The sequence below is a fragment of the Brassica napus genome, chromosome C4, assembly GCF_020379485.1.
Source record: "Brassica napus cultivar Da-Ae chromosome C4, Da-Ae, whole genome shotgun sequence".
NCBI lineage: Eukaryota > Viridiplantae > Streptophyta > Magnoliopsida > Brassicales > Brassicaceae > Brassica > Brassica napus.
Window position 1 is genome coordinate 37,519,130 of NC_063447.1, and position 18,656 is coordinate 37,537,785.

General features: G+C 37.0%; 1 protein-coding gene and 1 pseudogene across 1 annotated transcript; both read left to right on the forward strand.

Moving 5' to 3' along the window:
• Window positions 1–3,847: 3,847 nt before the first annotated feature.
• LOC106378887 lies at window positions 3,848–10,264 on the forward strand (annotated as a pseudogene).
• Window positions 5,758–6,354, forward strand: LOC106378888 (glutathione S-transferase T3-like). The gene has a single exon (XM_013818941.2). The coding sequence runs from the start codon at window positions 5,758–5,760 to the stop codon at window positions 6,352–6,354; it is 597 nt and encodes a 198-aa protein (XP_013674395.2).
• Window positions 10,265–18,656: the final 8,392 nt, after the last annotated feature.

Sequence of the window (18,656 nt, forward strand, 5' to 3'; positions counted from 1 at the left end):
CTAAGCTTGGTGTCTTTAAGCACATAGAGCTCTCCATTGCTTACACCTTTTCCCAACATCTTACTGGTCTCAATATCCTGAAAGCACACCTCATTAGGACTAAAAATCACATTACAATTAAGATCATTACTAGCTCTTTTCACAGATAACAAATTTGATGTGAAACTAGGCATATAAAGTGCTTCAGAGTCTTTATCAAACAGTTTCAGGTTTCCTACTCCAGTAATAGGTATACTATCTCCATTTGCAATTAGAACACTCCCTAGAGCCGGTTTGACATTGCTAATGAGATTTACATCCCTAATCATATGATGTAAAGCTCATGAGTCAATTATCAAGGGTCTAGTGGTTTCAAATGCATTTATAATAGAGTTTAAAGCATAACTACTAAGGTTACCAGAGTTGGCATTGAGGGCCTTTATAAGAGCCTCAAGGTCAGACTTGCGGATGAAAGTATCCTCATTGGATGACTGAGAAGTGGCTTGAGACCCTGATCCAACCACACGAGTAGTTGTTGTCATGTCTCTCTCATCTTCTACCATGTGCATAGTAGGATAGTTTGGCTAAGAACCTTCTTGAGCTCTAGCTTCATGAGCTCGACCTTGATCGTATTTGTTAGATGAAGCTGGCCTGAGGTGAGGATGGAGAATCCAGCAGTTGGTTTTGGAGTGACCAATCTTCTTATAATGTTCACAAGTTACTTGTTTATCTCCTCCACCACCTCTTGGCTTGAAGTGGGCTTTGTTGGCTGCAGCATTCTCCACCTTCTCCACCTTGTTGGCCATAGATAGCTCTCTTTTTCCACCAAGCAAACCATCTGAGCCGAGTTCCTTTTGGAGTTGAGCACACACATCATCATAGCTTGGGAGCTCCTTAGCTCTCAATATGTGCTTAAGGACATCATTGAAGCTCGGGTTGAGTGTGAGAAGCAGTCCAAATACTTTGTCTTGCTCACGCCTTTCTTCAATGATGTTGGGGTCGTTTGTGCTTGGCCGGAGCATGTCAAGCTTAGACCACAACTGGCTATACTTCCCAAGATGCTTGGTGAAGTCCATTTCCTCTTGTTGCAAGTTATTTATGGCTCTCTTCACCTCAAAGATCCTGGTCAAGTTTGAAGTGTTGCCATAAATGTTGTGAAGAGTTTCCCACAATTGCTTTGCGGTCTCACAATGAGAGTAATCCTCCATTATTGGAGTATCAAGCGAGCCTTGCAAGGAAGACAGCACCATGAGATCTTCCTGACCCCATTTGCCTTCATCCACCACTACAATCTCCTTGCCGTCAGCTCCTTGGGTGATCTTTCTTGGTGCCTCACTCGTGGTGATGTGCTCCCATAGACCTCGTCCTCCAAGAGCAGTTTTGGCCAATCTAGACCAGGTAATGTAGTTACCTCCTTTTAGAGTAACCGGAATCATAACAGGCTTGTATTGCTCCATCACTTCTTTTTGAGTTTGGTTTGAGTTAAGTAACTGTGGAACCAGATCCACAGAAATGAGCACTAGCAAAAGTAGATCTATTATCCAGTGGACAAAGACAGATTCTTGCAAGAACAGAGAAATTAGATGGTTGGAGAGGAAGAGAGAAGTAAAGTAAGAGTGTTTGCGGAAGCGAGTAAGAGGTATAGGAGCTTAAAGCTCTGATACCATGAGAGAAAATGAAGAACAAGATGAACACGAGAGAGAGTAATGTTTGAATTTGAGAGAGAGAAAGAGAGAGAGAGAATGAGGAAAATATTTTCATTGATTTAATTGTGGATCTGAGTACAAGCATTTAAAGACAAGTTGCCTCATACACAATATAATACAATATTCATTGTTTAAAAAAATATCTTCAAGAGTCTTTTTTTCTCTTTTTTTCTCTTCAACAGGATACCTTATAAAACATTATAAAACCTTATAAGTCTCTAACTAACTTCTCAAGTCTCACAGCTTGTTTTTCAAGTTTGACAGCTTGTTTCTAAGTCTGGCAACTTGTTTCTTGTTCATGTTAACGATTCTTAACACGCTAATCAAACTTGAACGGTGAGTCAATTACAACATAAAGATGCAAAAAATTTCATTTATATTTATTTTCAAAAAAATCATTTATATTTTGGTCATATTTTTGTTGTTGTTCAAGTTCTTTAAACGTGTCGTAGTTTCAGCAAATAACCTGTCAAATTTTTTGATTGGTTTGCTAAACTCTAAACGTTTCGGCATCAAAACTGGACTTTTGTTTGACTTCTGCTTTTTTTTTGTTTGGTCATAATCAAACTGATGCAAGTTTAGTTTTCCGGGATGTGTTATTTTGTTGTTGAAATAAACAGAAATATTCTTTCAGCAAATAAACCAATATAAAATCGACCGGTCTTATTAATGTCAATATAAAAACGTTATATATATATATATATATATAATTTTTGTAGTTCATCAGTTTCTGTGGGCTGTCATATAATCAAAGTTTTAGTCGATGTAACAATTTACTGGATCGGGTGTTAGAAAAAAACATGTTTTTTCTTCACTAAAAGTCGAAGATACTTATACAACCCAAATCTAACCTATATTCGAATAAAGTTGACACGTCCTCGCTTGTGTGTGTTTTGGTCCTAAGCTGAACGTTACAGCAGACAAGTGTCTCATAAAGACATCGAAATTTGATTCGCTTCTCAGGTACATACACTTAATCGAGAGTGTAGCTTTCCCAAGAACTATGGATGCTACTGTTTATACGTCTTTGTGTAATACAATACTGTGTTTACTTGCATTACTTAAACTCCTTTTACTTTAGTTTATAATTTTAATATTTTTTTAACCCTCCTTTGATAGAGTGGATCGCTATGACATGGATGCATCAAAATGTATAGGCTGATGCTTTTGTCTTCGTATGGTTTATTGGTTCGAATTTTTTATCATTAGTTGATATGTTACATTTTCTTCTCTCAGTAGTCGGTATATCCTTTTGATATATTTTATATGTTTTGTGATAAGAATTGTTTAAACTACTTTTTTTCGCTACATGTTTTATAAGTATCATAGAACTTCCCTTTGTCAAAAAATTATATCATAAGTTACAAAAAAATATATATCATTCATGGAACTTGACTTAAAAACAATATCTCATTAACAGCGTACAATATATAGTATAGGGGTTTTATATAATGTAATATTTTTATTTCAAGATACATAAAGAAAACACCGTGTAACGTTTTTTACAACGGAATCAGTGAGTACATCATCTGGACCTGTGGCAATTTCTCCCTCTCACAGAAGAAAAGAAGAGATAATTGCATTGTTTTTTTTTTCAAAGATTTGTTTTCTTCTTATGGCAAATATTGCAAGTATTATATAATTCTTAAGGCGAGTTTCAACCAAAATATCCAAGTATTACACTTTTCTCGTACTAATCTTGTTTTATTATTAACTCCAACGTGCAATAAAGTTTTGTTGAAAATAACTCATAAAAGTCTTACCGTTTGTGTAAATATAGGCGTAGAAGTCATGGTGATAGATAGAGGAAGACGTCTCTATGACCACCCTTCAATCATAAAACAAAATGTGCTACAAATTCAAAAGCAAAGTCCCGAACTCGCCTAACTCCATTTCTCATTTGACTTTGCTTGAAATGTAAATAGTCATATGTTATTTAGCTACATTAAACTTTTGAAATTTTTTTTTTTACAAAAGCATACTCAGTTAATTCCGTTGCAAATTAGTTTTAAGTACAACGTTATGTTTTACCGAGTAGTTACTGAATGTTATCTAGTTTCAAGAAAACAATTAAATTTCTTTATAGAAAACTTGTGTATCTATTTATTGAAAAAACAACTTTGTGTTTATTTATATTTCGAATAAAGTAGTACAAAGGAAAATACTATATACCATTCTCAGTTAGTCAGTTTCACATTTTTCCATATATAAACATGGAATTATTAACGTAGAAAAAAACTTAAAACCCCCTCAATTGTATCCTTCGCATAATTAAACACATCAAACTCTTTTGAGATAGAATTGTAAAATATTTAATGTTTTCCGTCATTTTTTCATGCACAAGGGAGTACTACTACTACGGTACTACCTGTGAGTGTCCATCCACAATATTCCGGTTAAAAAGCCATATACTTTTTACTGGTGACTGATACTAAGACCACCTCCATCCATGTCTCTTAAAGGGGGTTCTCTTGCTTTTGGACCAAATAAATAAATAAAAAATGCTAATAAACAAGAGAACCGGTGATAGAAATGAGACTTTAAGAATCAGTAAGAACCTGGTACGTGTCAGCCTGGTATTGGACCGAGCATTTATGTCCTCTCTCTCTTCGTGGGGGAAGAAATCCGAAAATCATTATTTCTCCTCCTCCTCCAATCGATCATGCAATCTTCTATCTCTGGCGATTTTGATCCAAAAAATTATTTATGTCGTCTCCTCCTCGTCGGTGTTACAATCCGTCGGGCGATTTTGATCCAATCTCGATCACTCATCTTCTCTCTCTGGATTCAACATCATCGATTATGTTTTTCGTCGAAGAGCCTCAAAAGAAGAATAAAAGATAGAGAAATGGAAGAAGTCGAAGATGGATTGAAAGACGAAGCTGATGATCTTATCTTTTTTTTTCTTCGACCCGTAAGTGAAGAAAGCTCTCACCTTTTTTTCTTTTTTGATTTTGTTTATGGTATTGCTTAGAAGCTGAGTTTGTTGTGTATGGAATGGATCTATCAAAGGAATGTTGTTTATCAGTGTTTAGACTTGTATTGATGTTGCATGCATCAACGATTTTTGAAAGATTTGTTCTTGACCAGTGGTGGTTAAGTAAGCTTGATTAGTTGATTACTTCTTCTCTTATGTGTTGCTTTGATTCGTTGTTACTAGATTTCTCAATTACATAAGCTCTTATTAATAATATCAATCATTTTTTTCAAGGAAAGAGATCGAACGAGGAGATGAAGAAGACGATCATAGGTTTAGAAGTCTACACAGGAGCCATTGATAACTTTGGTTTTGAGGATTACTTGAATTTATTACCCTTTACTCCTATTGCAGTTTTCTAAGTATGTTACATTCACTTCTCTAGATCAGTGGGCACCAGTTTGATTGTATATCAGTACTGCACTAGCAGATAAATTCATACTTTGAGACTTCATTAATGCTCACAAGAAGCAAAAGATTCTTTTATTTTTTTCAAGGCATTTGTTCTTCTCCTTTAACTAATTTTTTGTGTTGTGGTTTCAGCAATTGATAGCGAGAAGGTGTTCTCGTGGAGACGTTTCTATCCTCTCATCACTTGTGATACTAGTCAGAGCCACAATAGAAGGTAATTTGTCTGTAACTTTCTTTAGAGTCAACGGTTTATTCCATTTGTCTTTAACTTTCTTTGTTGGTTGTTTAAGGGGTTGGTGATCCGCGGATTCTTTTCATTCATTACGGACTCAGCATCAACAAGGCATCCCTCTTTCACTGCAGTTTGCAAAAGGTAAATAGACTTCTCTTTTAATGCTTTGTTAGATATTGATTAGGTTGGGAATTAAATGGAGTTAAGTATAATGGTATCTGTTAGTTGTGATGATGTGATTTGCATTTAGTTGTCGTGATTGTTTTAGTATTAGGTAAAAACATTCATTGCCATTTACACATAAATTAAGTTACTTCAACAACTAAAATGTTAAAGTTGCTTTAAAATCTGAACAATAGGCTTAAACTTCTCACACGTTTAAACAACTCAATTCCTGCTTCTTTCCTATTTTCTACCCCTTTTCTATTTCCTGCGAATCCATAAACACTTCTATGGATTCATATTCTCAATCTTCTAGCTTTCTAGACCTCTTAAACAATCAACAACAAAACACTCAGCCTAGTTTACAACTCTCTCCCGCGAATGTCTCTTTTGATGGTACACAATGGGCTGAAGATGCAACCTTGGAAGCTCACATCGTGGAAGACCGCAAAGAGAGGCGGAAGTGGACACCAACAGAGGACATGGTGCTCATCAGTGCTTGGTTGAACACTTCAAAAGATCCGGTTGTGAGTAATGAGCAAAAAGCAATTGCGTTTTGGAAACGAATTGCAGCTTACGTTGCAGCAAGTCCAAAACTTGCTGGAATGCAAAAGAGAGAGCCAACTCACTGCAAACAAAGGTGGGGCAAGATTAATGAAGGCGTCTGTAAGTTTGTTGGGTGTTATGAGGCTGCAACAAAAGAGAAATCAAGCGGCCAGAATGATAGTGATGTCATGAAAATGGCTCATGTGATTTTCTTCAATGATTATAAGGTGAAGTTCACACTTGAGCATGCATGGTTGGAGCTTCGCCATGAGCAGAAATGGTGTGGAGCATCTACTACTAAAGATAAATTGATCAAAGTGATGTCTTGTTGTATCTCGTGAGTATATGGGCCATGTAATGAGTTAGTAGACTACTTGTATGATATGTTTTCTTTATAAATCAACACAACAACACGAGAGAGAGAGTCGACCAAATTGTTTCATCTCCTTCTTGTTTTCTTTATAACTTGTACCGAGCAAACAAAACAACAACAAGGCTCGATTGTTTCTTCTCCTTATTTTTTTTCACATCTCTTTAAAATTTATTCTTCACATTTCTTTCTTAAATGACATCTTCTTCTTCCAATCCTTTTGAAGAAATGAATGAAAGATTTGATCAAATTTGCGATCAACAATTCGAAAAACTTCTCATTCATTATGGTGAGCATCAAGAAGCATCAAGGTCAAAAAAGAAACGAGCATACATTGAAAGAGAACGAGAACAAGGACACATGCAGTTATGGAACGATTATTTTAGTGAAGATGCAACATATCCGTCTCACATGTTTCGACGCCGTTTTCGCATGAACAAGCCCTTGTTTATGCGTATTGTTGATCGACTCTCCGCTGAAATACCATACTTTCAACAAAGAAGAGATGCTACTGGAAGGTTAGGTCACTCTTCGTTACAAAAGGCAACGGCAGCAATTCGTATGATGGCATATGGTTGTCCAGCTGATGTGGTCGACGAATACCTCCGACTTGGTGAAACCACCGCACTTTTATGCTTGGAACATTTTGCTCAAGGAATCATAGATTTATTTGGAGATGAATATCTAAGAAGACCCACACCAGAAGATCTTCAACGACTACTCGATATTGGAGAGATACGCGGATTTCTCGGGATGATAGGAAGCATCGACTGCATGCATTGGGAGTGGAAGAATTGTCCGACCGCATGGAAAGGTCAATATACACGTGGATCAGGAAAGCCAACAATTGTTTTAGAGGCTGTAACTTCACAAGATCTCTGGATATGGCATGCGTTTTTCGGACCTCCAGGTACATTAAACGATATCAATGTTCTTGATCGATCACCAGTTTTTGATGATATATTTCAAGGTCGAGCTCCAAAAGTGAATTACATTGTCAATGGACATGAGTACCATTTGGCTTACTATCTCACATATGGTATTTATCCAAAATGAGCTACTTTTGTCCAATCTATTCCACTTCCAGAAGGTCCGAAAGCATCCTTATTCGCTAAACAACAAGAAGCTATACGTAAAGATGTCGAGCGTGCTTTCGGGGTCTTACAAGCTCGATTTTCCATAGTAAAAAATCCAACCCTTTTGTGGGATAAAATAAAAATTGGAAAGATAATGAGAGCATGTATCATTCCGCATAATATGATAGTAGAAGACGGACGAGATGGATACACTCAGTTTGATGTATCAGTTTTCCAATAACCGGATTCAAACCGAAGTTCACAAGTGGATTTTGATTTTACATCAAAATGCCTTCAAATCTTGGGAATATGATGAGCATTCAGAATCGAGTCCGTGATCCCAAAATACATCAACAATTGAAAGCTGATTTGGTTGAGAACATCTGGCAAAAATTTGGAACAAATGAAGATTTCGACTAATCGGGTTTTTCAAGTTTATGAATAGAATTTGTATTTTCAATATGTTGTAATGTCTTTTTTTAAAAAAAAAAAAATTGTGTACTTTCATGTTATGAAATAAAATCATTCTATTTTAAAAAAAAATTTAAGAACCTCATAAAAGTTCTACCATTGGAGGAAGAAAAATTAAATTAGATTATCAAAAGTTCTAAACCTATCTAATCACTATAATTATTACTTATTTATTGATTAGAACCCCTTATGGTTCTAATTGATGGACATGCTCTAACTACCTCATAGTTTTCTGGAATAATATCGACCATATAAAAATTACAAAATAGTTTGAAAATGCCAATAGAATAGAAAATCAAAGAAATACAAAAAAAAGAGATTGGCAAAATTAATTGAGATCAAAGTTAGTCAATAATATTCCACAAAAGTTAATCCTATCCTTAAGACGATTATGTTCTTCTATGATGTAATATGCTCCAAATCAGTTTCAATAAAACAGTGTTAAAAAAATCGTTAAGATAATGTAAAATATTTGTATATAGTAAGATATATGTGTCCTGCAGGTCTGAGCTAAATAGATTCATCGCTCAAACTATAAACTGTGAAGCCATCATTCTTAACTAAATTTGTGTCCTTCATATATGATATCACAGATATAACAAATGAAGAAAATGAAACTGTAATCACAAAAAATATACGATTGATAATTCATTTAGGCCATAGTAGTCACAGATCTCTTAGACTGGATAATACATATATACACAACATCTTACGTCTGCTGCGCTACTGTGTGTAAAAATCTAGAAACTATAAATTAAAATTCTTATCAGAGAAAGTGAAGAGTGCGTGTTACTATTCATCTGAACGAGTCAAAGGGTCAAACCTAAGTATTTTTAATTACACAAAAGTTGACCAAGCAAAGACTTAATTAGTCTAAGAATAGTTTACAATATAGTTGCAAAATTCCACTTTAGAAACAAGAATAAAAATAAAAAATAATTGAGCATCACACTTATGCCGTGTTGTAGACTTGTAGTCACTCTTCATTCTACTTATTTTTCAACTAACCTTAATAAAATACTACTTTTAAAATTCTTTGCTCTGGCCTTATATATATATTAAATAACACGGCAGCTTAATCACTTCAAATCAAATCCACAAAACCTTTCACACGGTCTCATCTCTTTCTTTCTCTTTTTCCTTTTTTTTTTTAACTAAAAGGGTTAAATCCGGGTTTATTAAAGACACACACCTAACCCCCGGGTGGAGGTACAGCCTACGGATAGACCCTCTCCTAGGCATTCAAATGAACCCAAAGCATAGCTCATATCCGTGTGGCCAATGGGAATCGAACCCGGGACCGTATCGGGGCCGAAGCTCCCTCAAGTACCACTAGGCTAACCCCGCTGGTTCTCTTTTTCCTTTTCCCTCGTGAAAATAACTAGAAATGGAAGATTACGAGCGAAACTCAAACTCTCCAGCTCATGAAGAAGATTCTGATGTACGGAAAGGTCCATGGACTGAAGAAGAAGATGCTATTCTCGTCAACTTCGTTTCCATCCACGGTGATGCTCGCTGGAACCACATCGCTCGTTCCTCAGGTATCAATCTCTAATATACACACACACAGTTGCATACTTGCATATCATATATACACACATACTTACATATATATATTCAACTATGCAGGACTTAAGAGAACTGGTAAGAGTTGTAGATTAAGATGGCTTAACTACTTGCGGCCTGATGTTAGACGAGGCAACATCACACTTGAAGAACAGCTTATGATCCTCAAACTCCATTCTTTATGAGGCAATAGGTATATTACCAAAAAATTCACATGTAAAATTAAATACATGTGTTCCCATTTACTACTAGTTTCTATTAAATTTTGTATGTTTATAAATATGCTTAAATTTGAGACTTATTTTTTGTTTAGGTGGTCAAAGATTGCACAATATCTACCGGGAAGAACAGATAATGAAATAAAGAATTATTGGAGGTTTGTACCAAAAAAAAAAGAATTATTGGAGGACTCGGGTGCAAAAGCAAGCTAAACACCTTAGATGCGATGTTAATAGCAATCTTTTCAAGGAGACAATGAAAAATGTTTGGATGCCTAGACTAGTGGAAAGAATCAACGCCCAAACACCATCCCCCACGTATGAGCAGGTGGAATCTATGGTCACCGACCCAAGTCAATCTATTGACGAACCGAGTCCGGTCGAACCCGGTTTTGTTCAATTTAACCGAAATCATCATTGTCACCAGCAACAGTTCGTGCCAGCGTCAGACGTTTCCGCAACGTCTTCTAATTCGCCAGCTGAGACTAGTGGCGGAGCCACCTTGTTACGAGGAGGGTCAACTGACCCATGTGATTTTTGACAAATTTTGTTTTTATACTTATACAACTTGTATTTGATAGACAATTTGATATTATGTACGTATTAGATATGTGAGAGCTCCCTATTGTGTACGTTAGCATATAGGTACACGTGTCTTTACGTATACTGCGTAAGATAGCTTTGTATAGTCTTTATATACGGAAACGTATTGTACAGAGTAAGTTAATGAGAAATGTACATTCATAACAAACTTTCATCGTCTTCTCTTCATCTCTCTCGTGAATCTTGATATGGTATCAGAGCTATCTCGATCATGAGTGCTTCCATCATCGATCTTTTTCTCATTCACATCTCTTCTTTTCTCTTTATCATCTTCTCTTTCGTTATTGTCATATCTTGTTTCTTTGTTCTCGGAATTTTTCTTCTTTTTTGAGTTGCTATTCATCTTTGATCCAGCTCCGATTCGTTGTTCTCTGCTCGATTTCGTCATTTTCATCATCGATTCATCCATCTCTCAGCTTGATTCTTCTCCGATGGCTAATCGCGAAGCTCCGGCGACGATTACATATCACTACGAAAACACCTACTATCTTCATAACTCCGATCACGCTGGTTTGAAGCTTGTCACTGATCGATTGACATCTGGTGCGGATTTCCATTCTTGGTGACGATCTGTGCGAATGGCGCTCAACGTTCGTAACAAGCTTGGCTTCGTGGATGGTATAATCCCTAAACCCCCTTCGGATAGTCGCGATTCTGGATCTTGGTCTCGTTGCAATGATATGGTTGCGACGTGGCTCATGAACTCTGTATCCAAGAGTATTGCTAGAGCTTATTGTTCATGTCAACTGCGGAATCAATTTGGAAGAATTTGATGTCAAGATTTAAGCAAGATGATGCTCCCCGTGTATTTGAGATTGAGCAAAGGCTATGCAATATTCAACAAGGCTCTCTTGATGTTAGTGCCTACTACATGGAGCTGGTCACCTAATGGGAACAGTATAAGAACTACATTGAGTTACATGTTTGTACTTGTGGCCGCTGTGAATGTAATGTGTCTCTCTTATGGGAACAACTCCAGCATCGTAGCCGTGTTACTAAGTTCTTAATGGGGCTCAATGAAACCTATGAGACTACTCGTCGTCACATTCTCATACTCAAGCCCATTCCAACCATTGAAGAAGCTTTCAATATGGTTGCTCAAGATGAAAGACAAAGAAGTATCAAGCCTGTTATCAAGACTGATAATGTTGCGTTCCAGACTACATGCATACCATCTGATGATTCTTTGTCGTATATGACTCCAACTGAGTATGCTGCTACTTATAATACACATCGTCCGAGAGGCAATCGCCCCTTGTGTACTCATTGTGGTCAGCTTGGACAAACGGTCAACAAATGTTTTAAGCTTCATGGATACCCTCCTGGCTTTAAACCTTCTTCGTCTTTGTCTATTGGTTATCAGGGTCAATCTCTTCCACCTAAGCAATCTTCTGGCTTTGCACCTCGTGGTCAGCATAACTATGCTCCACATTCAGGATTTAACAATCAGAATGTACAGAAGACAGTTGCGCATGTGGTTACTGTGACGGCTCCAACTCTACAGTCTACACCTTCTACGACTGTCCCTGATATCAACCTGTTATCCTCTACTCAGTTGCAGTCTATCATTCAGCAACTCCAGTCTCGTGTGCAAGTTACAGAGAATGTAGCTTCTTGTTCACACGCCTCTATCACTGAACATGGTATCATGGCAGAACAATCTTGTTCTGGTATCTTTTTAAACCTTTCCACTAATCTTCTTTTTGAAAACAATATTTTTACCTTTCATCATCAGTATCTTTCAACTCATTATTACTCTTTACCACGAGATTCTTGGATAATATACAGTGGGGCTACTAGCCATGTCTGCTCGATCTTTCATTGTTTACTGAAATCTTTCCGGCATCTGATATAACTGTCTCTCTTCCTAATGGAACTACATTTCCCATATTACATACTGGCACCATTCAACTCACTGATACATTACGATTGTTGAATGTTCTTCATGTTCCATCTTTTCATTTTAATCTTGTTAGTGTGCATTCCTTATTAGTTCAGAATAATTGCTCTGCTCACTTCTTTCCAGCATATTGCTATCTTCAGGATGTTTCTCAGGGCTTGATGATTGGAAAGGGTGATGTTGTCAATAATCTTTACATTCTCAATAAGCATGCTGTTTGCGAGTCTTCTCCGTCTGATGTTTTCTGTGGATCCTTGTCAGTTGATGGTTCTACATGGCATCAACGCCTTGGTCATCCTTCAGCTACCAAGTTAAAAATGTTATCTGGTACTTTGTGTCTGTCTCCATCTAGTTTCACTTCCATTGATCAGTGTCATGTATATCCTTTTAGCTAAGCAACAGCGTCTGTCTTTTCCTTCTCATAATCACATGTCTACGATTCCATTTGCTCTTCTTCATTTAGATACATGGGGTCCGTTTGCTACAGAGTCTATTGATGGTTTCAAATATTTTTTAACAATTGTTAATGATTACTCACGTGTAACTTGGGTTTATATGTTGAAGAATAAAAGTGAAGTTACTATTGTTTTTCCCAAATTTCTCAAACTGATTTCAACTCAATATGGTGGTGTTGTTAAAGCAATTCGAACTGATAATGCTCATGAGTTACTTTTCACCGATCTTATTGAAAAACATGGCATTATCCATTACTTTTTTTGTGCATACACACCTCAGCAAAATTATGTTGTTGAAAGAAAACATCAGCATCTCCTTAATGTAGCTCGCTCACTCTTGTTTCAATCTAATGTCCCTGTTGTTTACTGGAGTGATTGTGTCTTGACTGCTGCTTTTCTTATCAATCGAACTCCTTCACCTTTGTTGAAAGATCGTTCACCTTATGAAGTATTGCTTAAAAAGATTCCTAATTACTCTAGGTTGAAAACCTTTGGCTGTCTTTGTTATGTTAGTACTTTGCAAAAAGATAGGAATAAGTTCACTGCTCGTTCTCGTTCTTCCATTTTCTTGGGTTACCCTTCGGGTTATAAGGGATATAAAGTTCTTGACTTAGACACTAGGAGTATCACTACAAGAAAACAGCGAGATACTGAGGGAAAAAATCGTCGGTGTGTCGTCGGAATAACGTTATTCCGACGACATACCGAGGAAACAAGTCCTCGGAAATAACTCCTCGGAATTTCTTCTTTCCTCGGAAATCCCTCGGAATTTTCCGACGGAATTCCGAGGAAACAGATTTCCGAGGAAATTCCGAGGACCACTAGTTCGTCGGAAATATCCTCGGAATATACCGAGGGAGAAATTCGTCGGGATATTTCCTCGGAACTTCATCGATCGATGCATTTTTGGACATATATCCATCGATCGATCCGTTTATAAAAAACGTTCGGAATATTCCGAGGGACATCTTCCTCGGAATATTCCGAGGAAGATGTCCCTCGGAATATTCCGACGAAAGGTGTCCCTCGGTATATTCCGAACATTTTTTTATAAACGGATCGATCGATGGATATATGTCCAAAAACGCATTGATCGATCGAGTAAAAAATATAATTAATTTCTCGGAATGTAAAAAATAATAATTTTTTTAAAAAAAATAAAATTTTAGAAATTTAAATTCGAAAATATAAAATTAAAATTAAAATTGAAATCATATTAATTAATATTCAAAGTTTCACAAATAAAAATAAAACATTCCGAGTTTTTGGAAAAAAAAACTACGGGTCTGGCACGTCCGGGAACACCTCGTTCGGGTACATCCTCTGCATCATCTCCATCATTTGCTGGTTCAGCCTCCTCTGTGCCTCATAGCCCGCCTGTTGAGCCGCCAACTGGGTCTCTAACAAAGATATGCGATCATCCTTGTCCTTCAACTGAGCCGTAAGTACTTCTGGATCAACAAAGGGCGGTGGTGCAGAAGAAGGAGGAACGGACTGGGTGCGACGACCCAAACCGACCAAACGTCCCTTCTTCTTTGGAACCGACTGAAATAGAAAATAGCCAAATTTACAAATTTAAACCAAGAAATAAATTAATTGAACTTTAAAAAAAAAGAACTTACTGATTCAACGATTTCGTTGATTCGAAACAGGGACAAGTTGGTCGAAGCCGTCGAAGCGTCATCCTCGGTTTGAAGCTGAGACACTTCGTCTACCACCTGAGTTTGGACCAGGTCGACCACGTCCCTCACAAGACCGTCATCAATCTGGCCAGTCTTCTTGTTGGTATACGCCCTCCTCATTAGGGCGAGATCATCAACCGGCTCGCCATCATTTTCTTCCGCCTTGAAAAAAAACATAAATTAAAGAAACATTAGAAATTAGAAGAAATGCACAATAAATTAAAATTCTGAAACTCAAATAATTGAAGAAAAAGCGGTTGAACTTACCATGCGATCTCCCAGAGTGGCAATAGATTGAGCACCCAAGTTATGCTTGTAGATGTCCTTCCCTTTACGGTCGCTCCTGCGGTTGGTGGAGTTGGTGGAAGAAGTTTCTTTCGTCTCTTCCTTATCCCAATGCGCACACAACTCCTTCCAGACCGTGTCGTTCATCGACTTTGGGACCTTTTAATAAAAAAAAAAGAAAATAGTTTAATAAATTAAAAAATAGTTTAATAAATTAAAAAATTGTTTAATAAATTAAATCGAACCTTATTGATTTCACACTTCTTCTTCCACTCGTGGATCTGCTTCCCATAGTTGTCCATAACTTTATGGACGAAGTGGTGATAGATAAAGAGCGTCTCATCGGAATTCCAGTTGAACTCTTGCTGGAAAAAAAAAACACAATTAGTAGAAAATTTATATTAAAGATTAAAAATATAAGTAAAAAATTAGAATACTTACCGCAAACTGACGAAACCACAGAACCTGCTTGTCGGTAGGGAATTTAGTGAAAGTCGGATGTCCCCTGTCGAGGGCCGAGTACATCATACGGTTGATCCAACCGCTGATCCCGTTCCCGGATCGGTTGAACCTAATAAAAAGAACAAACGGTTAATAATGAATCCAAATTTAAAGAAAAAAAATGTTTAATTACCATGTTTGACCTCGTCCATGTGGATACGGAGTGAGATAGGGAAGATGGTCACGACCGGGCTGTATAACCAACTCCGCAACACTCATCACTCCCGGAGGACCCGGAGGAGCAGGAGCGGATGCAGCAGCGGGAGCGAGAGGAGCAGGAGCGGATGCAGCAGCGGGAGCGAGATGAGCAGGAGCGGGTGCAGCAGAGGGAGATGTATGGTTGGAGCTGTGGGGCGAAGGGAAATTCCGAAAATGGCTGGAATCCCGAGACTGGCTCCCCGTACCACCACGACCACGACGCTGTCGAGGCCGAGTCTGATCATCATGAGACCTGTAAATTAAAAAAAAATATTTAATAAATATAGAAATATATAAATTAATTTTAAAAAAAATCCCAAATAATAGTTTTTAATCACAAAAAAAGATTTATAGATATTAAAAATATTTAATAAATATATAATAATAGTTCTAATAAACAAAAAATAGTTTTAATAAATAAAAAATAGTTTAATAATTACAAAAAATAGTAATAATAATATATATATTTTTTTTAAATCCCAAATAATAGTTTTTAATCACAAAAAAAGTTTTATAGATATTAAAAATGTTTTGTAAAATCCAAAAAATCGAATTTATATACAAAAAACATTTTGTAAAATCCAAAAAATCGAATTTATATACAAAAATCATTTTGTAAAATACAAAAATCGATTTTATATACAAAAATCGATTTTATAAATACAAAAGAAAAATAAAAAAATTCTAAAAAAATTCTAAATCAATTCAACAAAACAAATTATTCAACCAAATCACAATTCTAAACCTATTATACAACCAAATCACAATCCTAACCAATCACCCTAACAAAAATCTATCAAAACTACACAAAAACCTAACAAATTGAACCTAAGAGAGTGGGATAGGGTCCTTACATCATTTGTGTAAGAGAAGGGGGGAGATCGCCGGAGATATCGTCGGATTTCAGGGGGAAATCTTCGGAGGGGAAAGAGGAGTCGCACAGAGGAAGAAGAGAGAAATGGGGAAGAAGAAGCGGCTCGTGGTTATAAAACCTAGGGTCCGACGGAAACTATCCATCGGAATTCCGTCGGAATTCTAATTTCAATTTTCGCGAAATATTTGCCCGGTAAAATGAAAATATTCCGAGGAAATTCCGACGGATAGTAAAATATCCGTCGGAATTTCCTCAGAATATTCCGAGGAAATACCGAGGAACTAGTGTTTGGGGTTTCAAAACATCAATTTTTTGCCGTATTTCATTTCTTATACAATTGTAATGCATACCATTGAGGATTCTTTGTATAGATGAGCATAAACCATGAAATAACAAATTTCAAAACTAATTGAAAGTATTTTCTTTACCGTTCATTAAAGTGTATAAGTGTTTCTATTATGTTGTGGGATTTCGTTCATACAATCGGAAAAGTGTTAATTATAGGGTAATGAACAAATTTTTGACTTCATAATGAACGTAAGACACTTAATAAGGGTTATATAGGTGTTATTCAAACCGCAAAACGTTGTTTTCAGTTTAAAAACCCTATGTCCTCGGAATTTCCTCAGAATATTCCGAGGGAATTCCGAGGAAACCCTTTTCTTCCTCGGAATTCCGTCGAAATATTCCGAGGCTTTTCCGAGGAAACAGGGTTTGGGGTTTCAAAACGTCAATTTTTTTAAACGGATCGATCGATGGATATATGTCCAAAAACGCATCGATCGATCACTAAGATGGACCAAAGCGTAACAATGTGATCGATCGATTAGATTATCCCATCGATCGATCGAGGATATCAAGTGTTCCTCGGAATTTCCTCGGAATATTCCGACGAAATTCCGAGGAACTAGTGTTTGGGGTTTCTAAACGTCAATTTTTTTTTAAACGGATCGATCGATGGATATATGTCCAAAAATGCATCGATCGATCATTAAGATGGACCAAAGCGTAACAATGTGATCGATCGATTAGATTATCCCATCGATCGATCGAGGATATCAAGTGTTCCTTGGAATTTCCTCGGAATATTCAGACGAAATTCCGAGGAACTAGTGTTTGGGGTTTCAAAATCTCGAATTTTTTTTTAAACGGATCGAGCGATGGGTATATGTCCAAAAACGCATCGATCGATCGCGTATATCAAGTGTTCCTCGGAATTTCCTCGGTATTTCTTAAAAAAAAAAATCAATGGTAGTCTGTTTCCGAGTCATCATCACCAGATGAATCTGAATCTGGATCTTGGTGAAACTCTCCAATCACTGGTTCATCCTCTACGTGAACGACGGCTTCCTCTCCGAAGTCGGTTAAATCGACTACAAGGCCAACTTCAGCTAAATCTTCTGCTGCACTTAAGTTGCCGGATGTGCTTGGTTGTAGTGGGTCTTTCAGCTCATAACTTCCCTGAACTCGGCCTCTCGGGTTGAGTCTTGTAACAGTAACCCATGGATCATCTCTGTTCCTTACCCGAGGGTACTTGATATAACAAACCTGTAACATTTAGAAAATTATTAGTAAAATTATAAATTAATACACATGATGATTAATCATTATGAATAATTAACATTTAATTACCTGATCGGCCTGAGAAGCAAGAATGAAAGGATCATAATATTGCAGCTTTCGCCTCGAATTTACTGATGTAACACCAAATGCATATGTTCTCACACCTCGATCTGGAGTGTTGTCGTGCCAATCACAATAGAAAACAATACAGCGCAAACCAACCATGCCCAAATACTTGATTTCCAAAATCTCATGTATGTGTCCGTAGTATACATCATCTCCCGATGCAGAACAAACGCCAGCATCATATGTCGTACTCGAACGTCTCCTCTTCTGAGTTGTGAATGCATATCCTCGAGTACAAAATCTCGGATATGACTTCACAACAAAGTTTGGTCCAACGACCATCTCACGTATCCAATCGTCAAAAGGCTAGTTCGTCGGAATTTCCTCGGAATTTTGTAAAATCCCCCAACGGCTCTCCAACGGCTATAATATTTCCTCGGAATTCATCGGTTTTTTCCGAGGAACACATTTTTCCTCGGAATTTCCTCGGAATATTCCGACGGACTGATATTTCCTCGGAATTCCGTCGGTATATTCCGAGGAAATTCCGAGGAAACCCAAAATTTGGTTTCCTCGGAATTTCCTCGGAAATTCCTCGGGAAATTCCGAGGATTTTATTTTCCGTCGGAATGTCCGTCAGAATACCGCTGTTTTCTTGTAGTGTATTTTTATATCTCTTAATGTGATATTTGTTGGGGTCAAAATCGGTCACGACGGAATCAATGTCTGAAAGTCCGTAAAAATCGGCACGAACGTTTTTACGAAAAATATATCTTCGAAAAAGATTTATTTTTACGAAGAATCTTGCGGAGAAA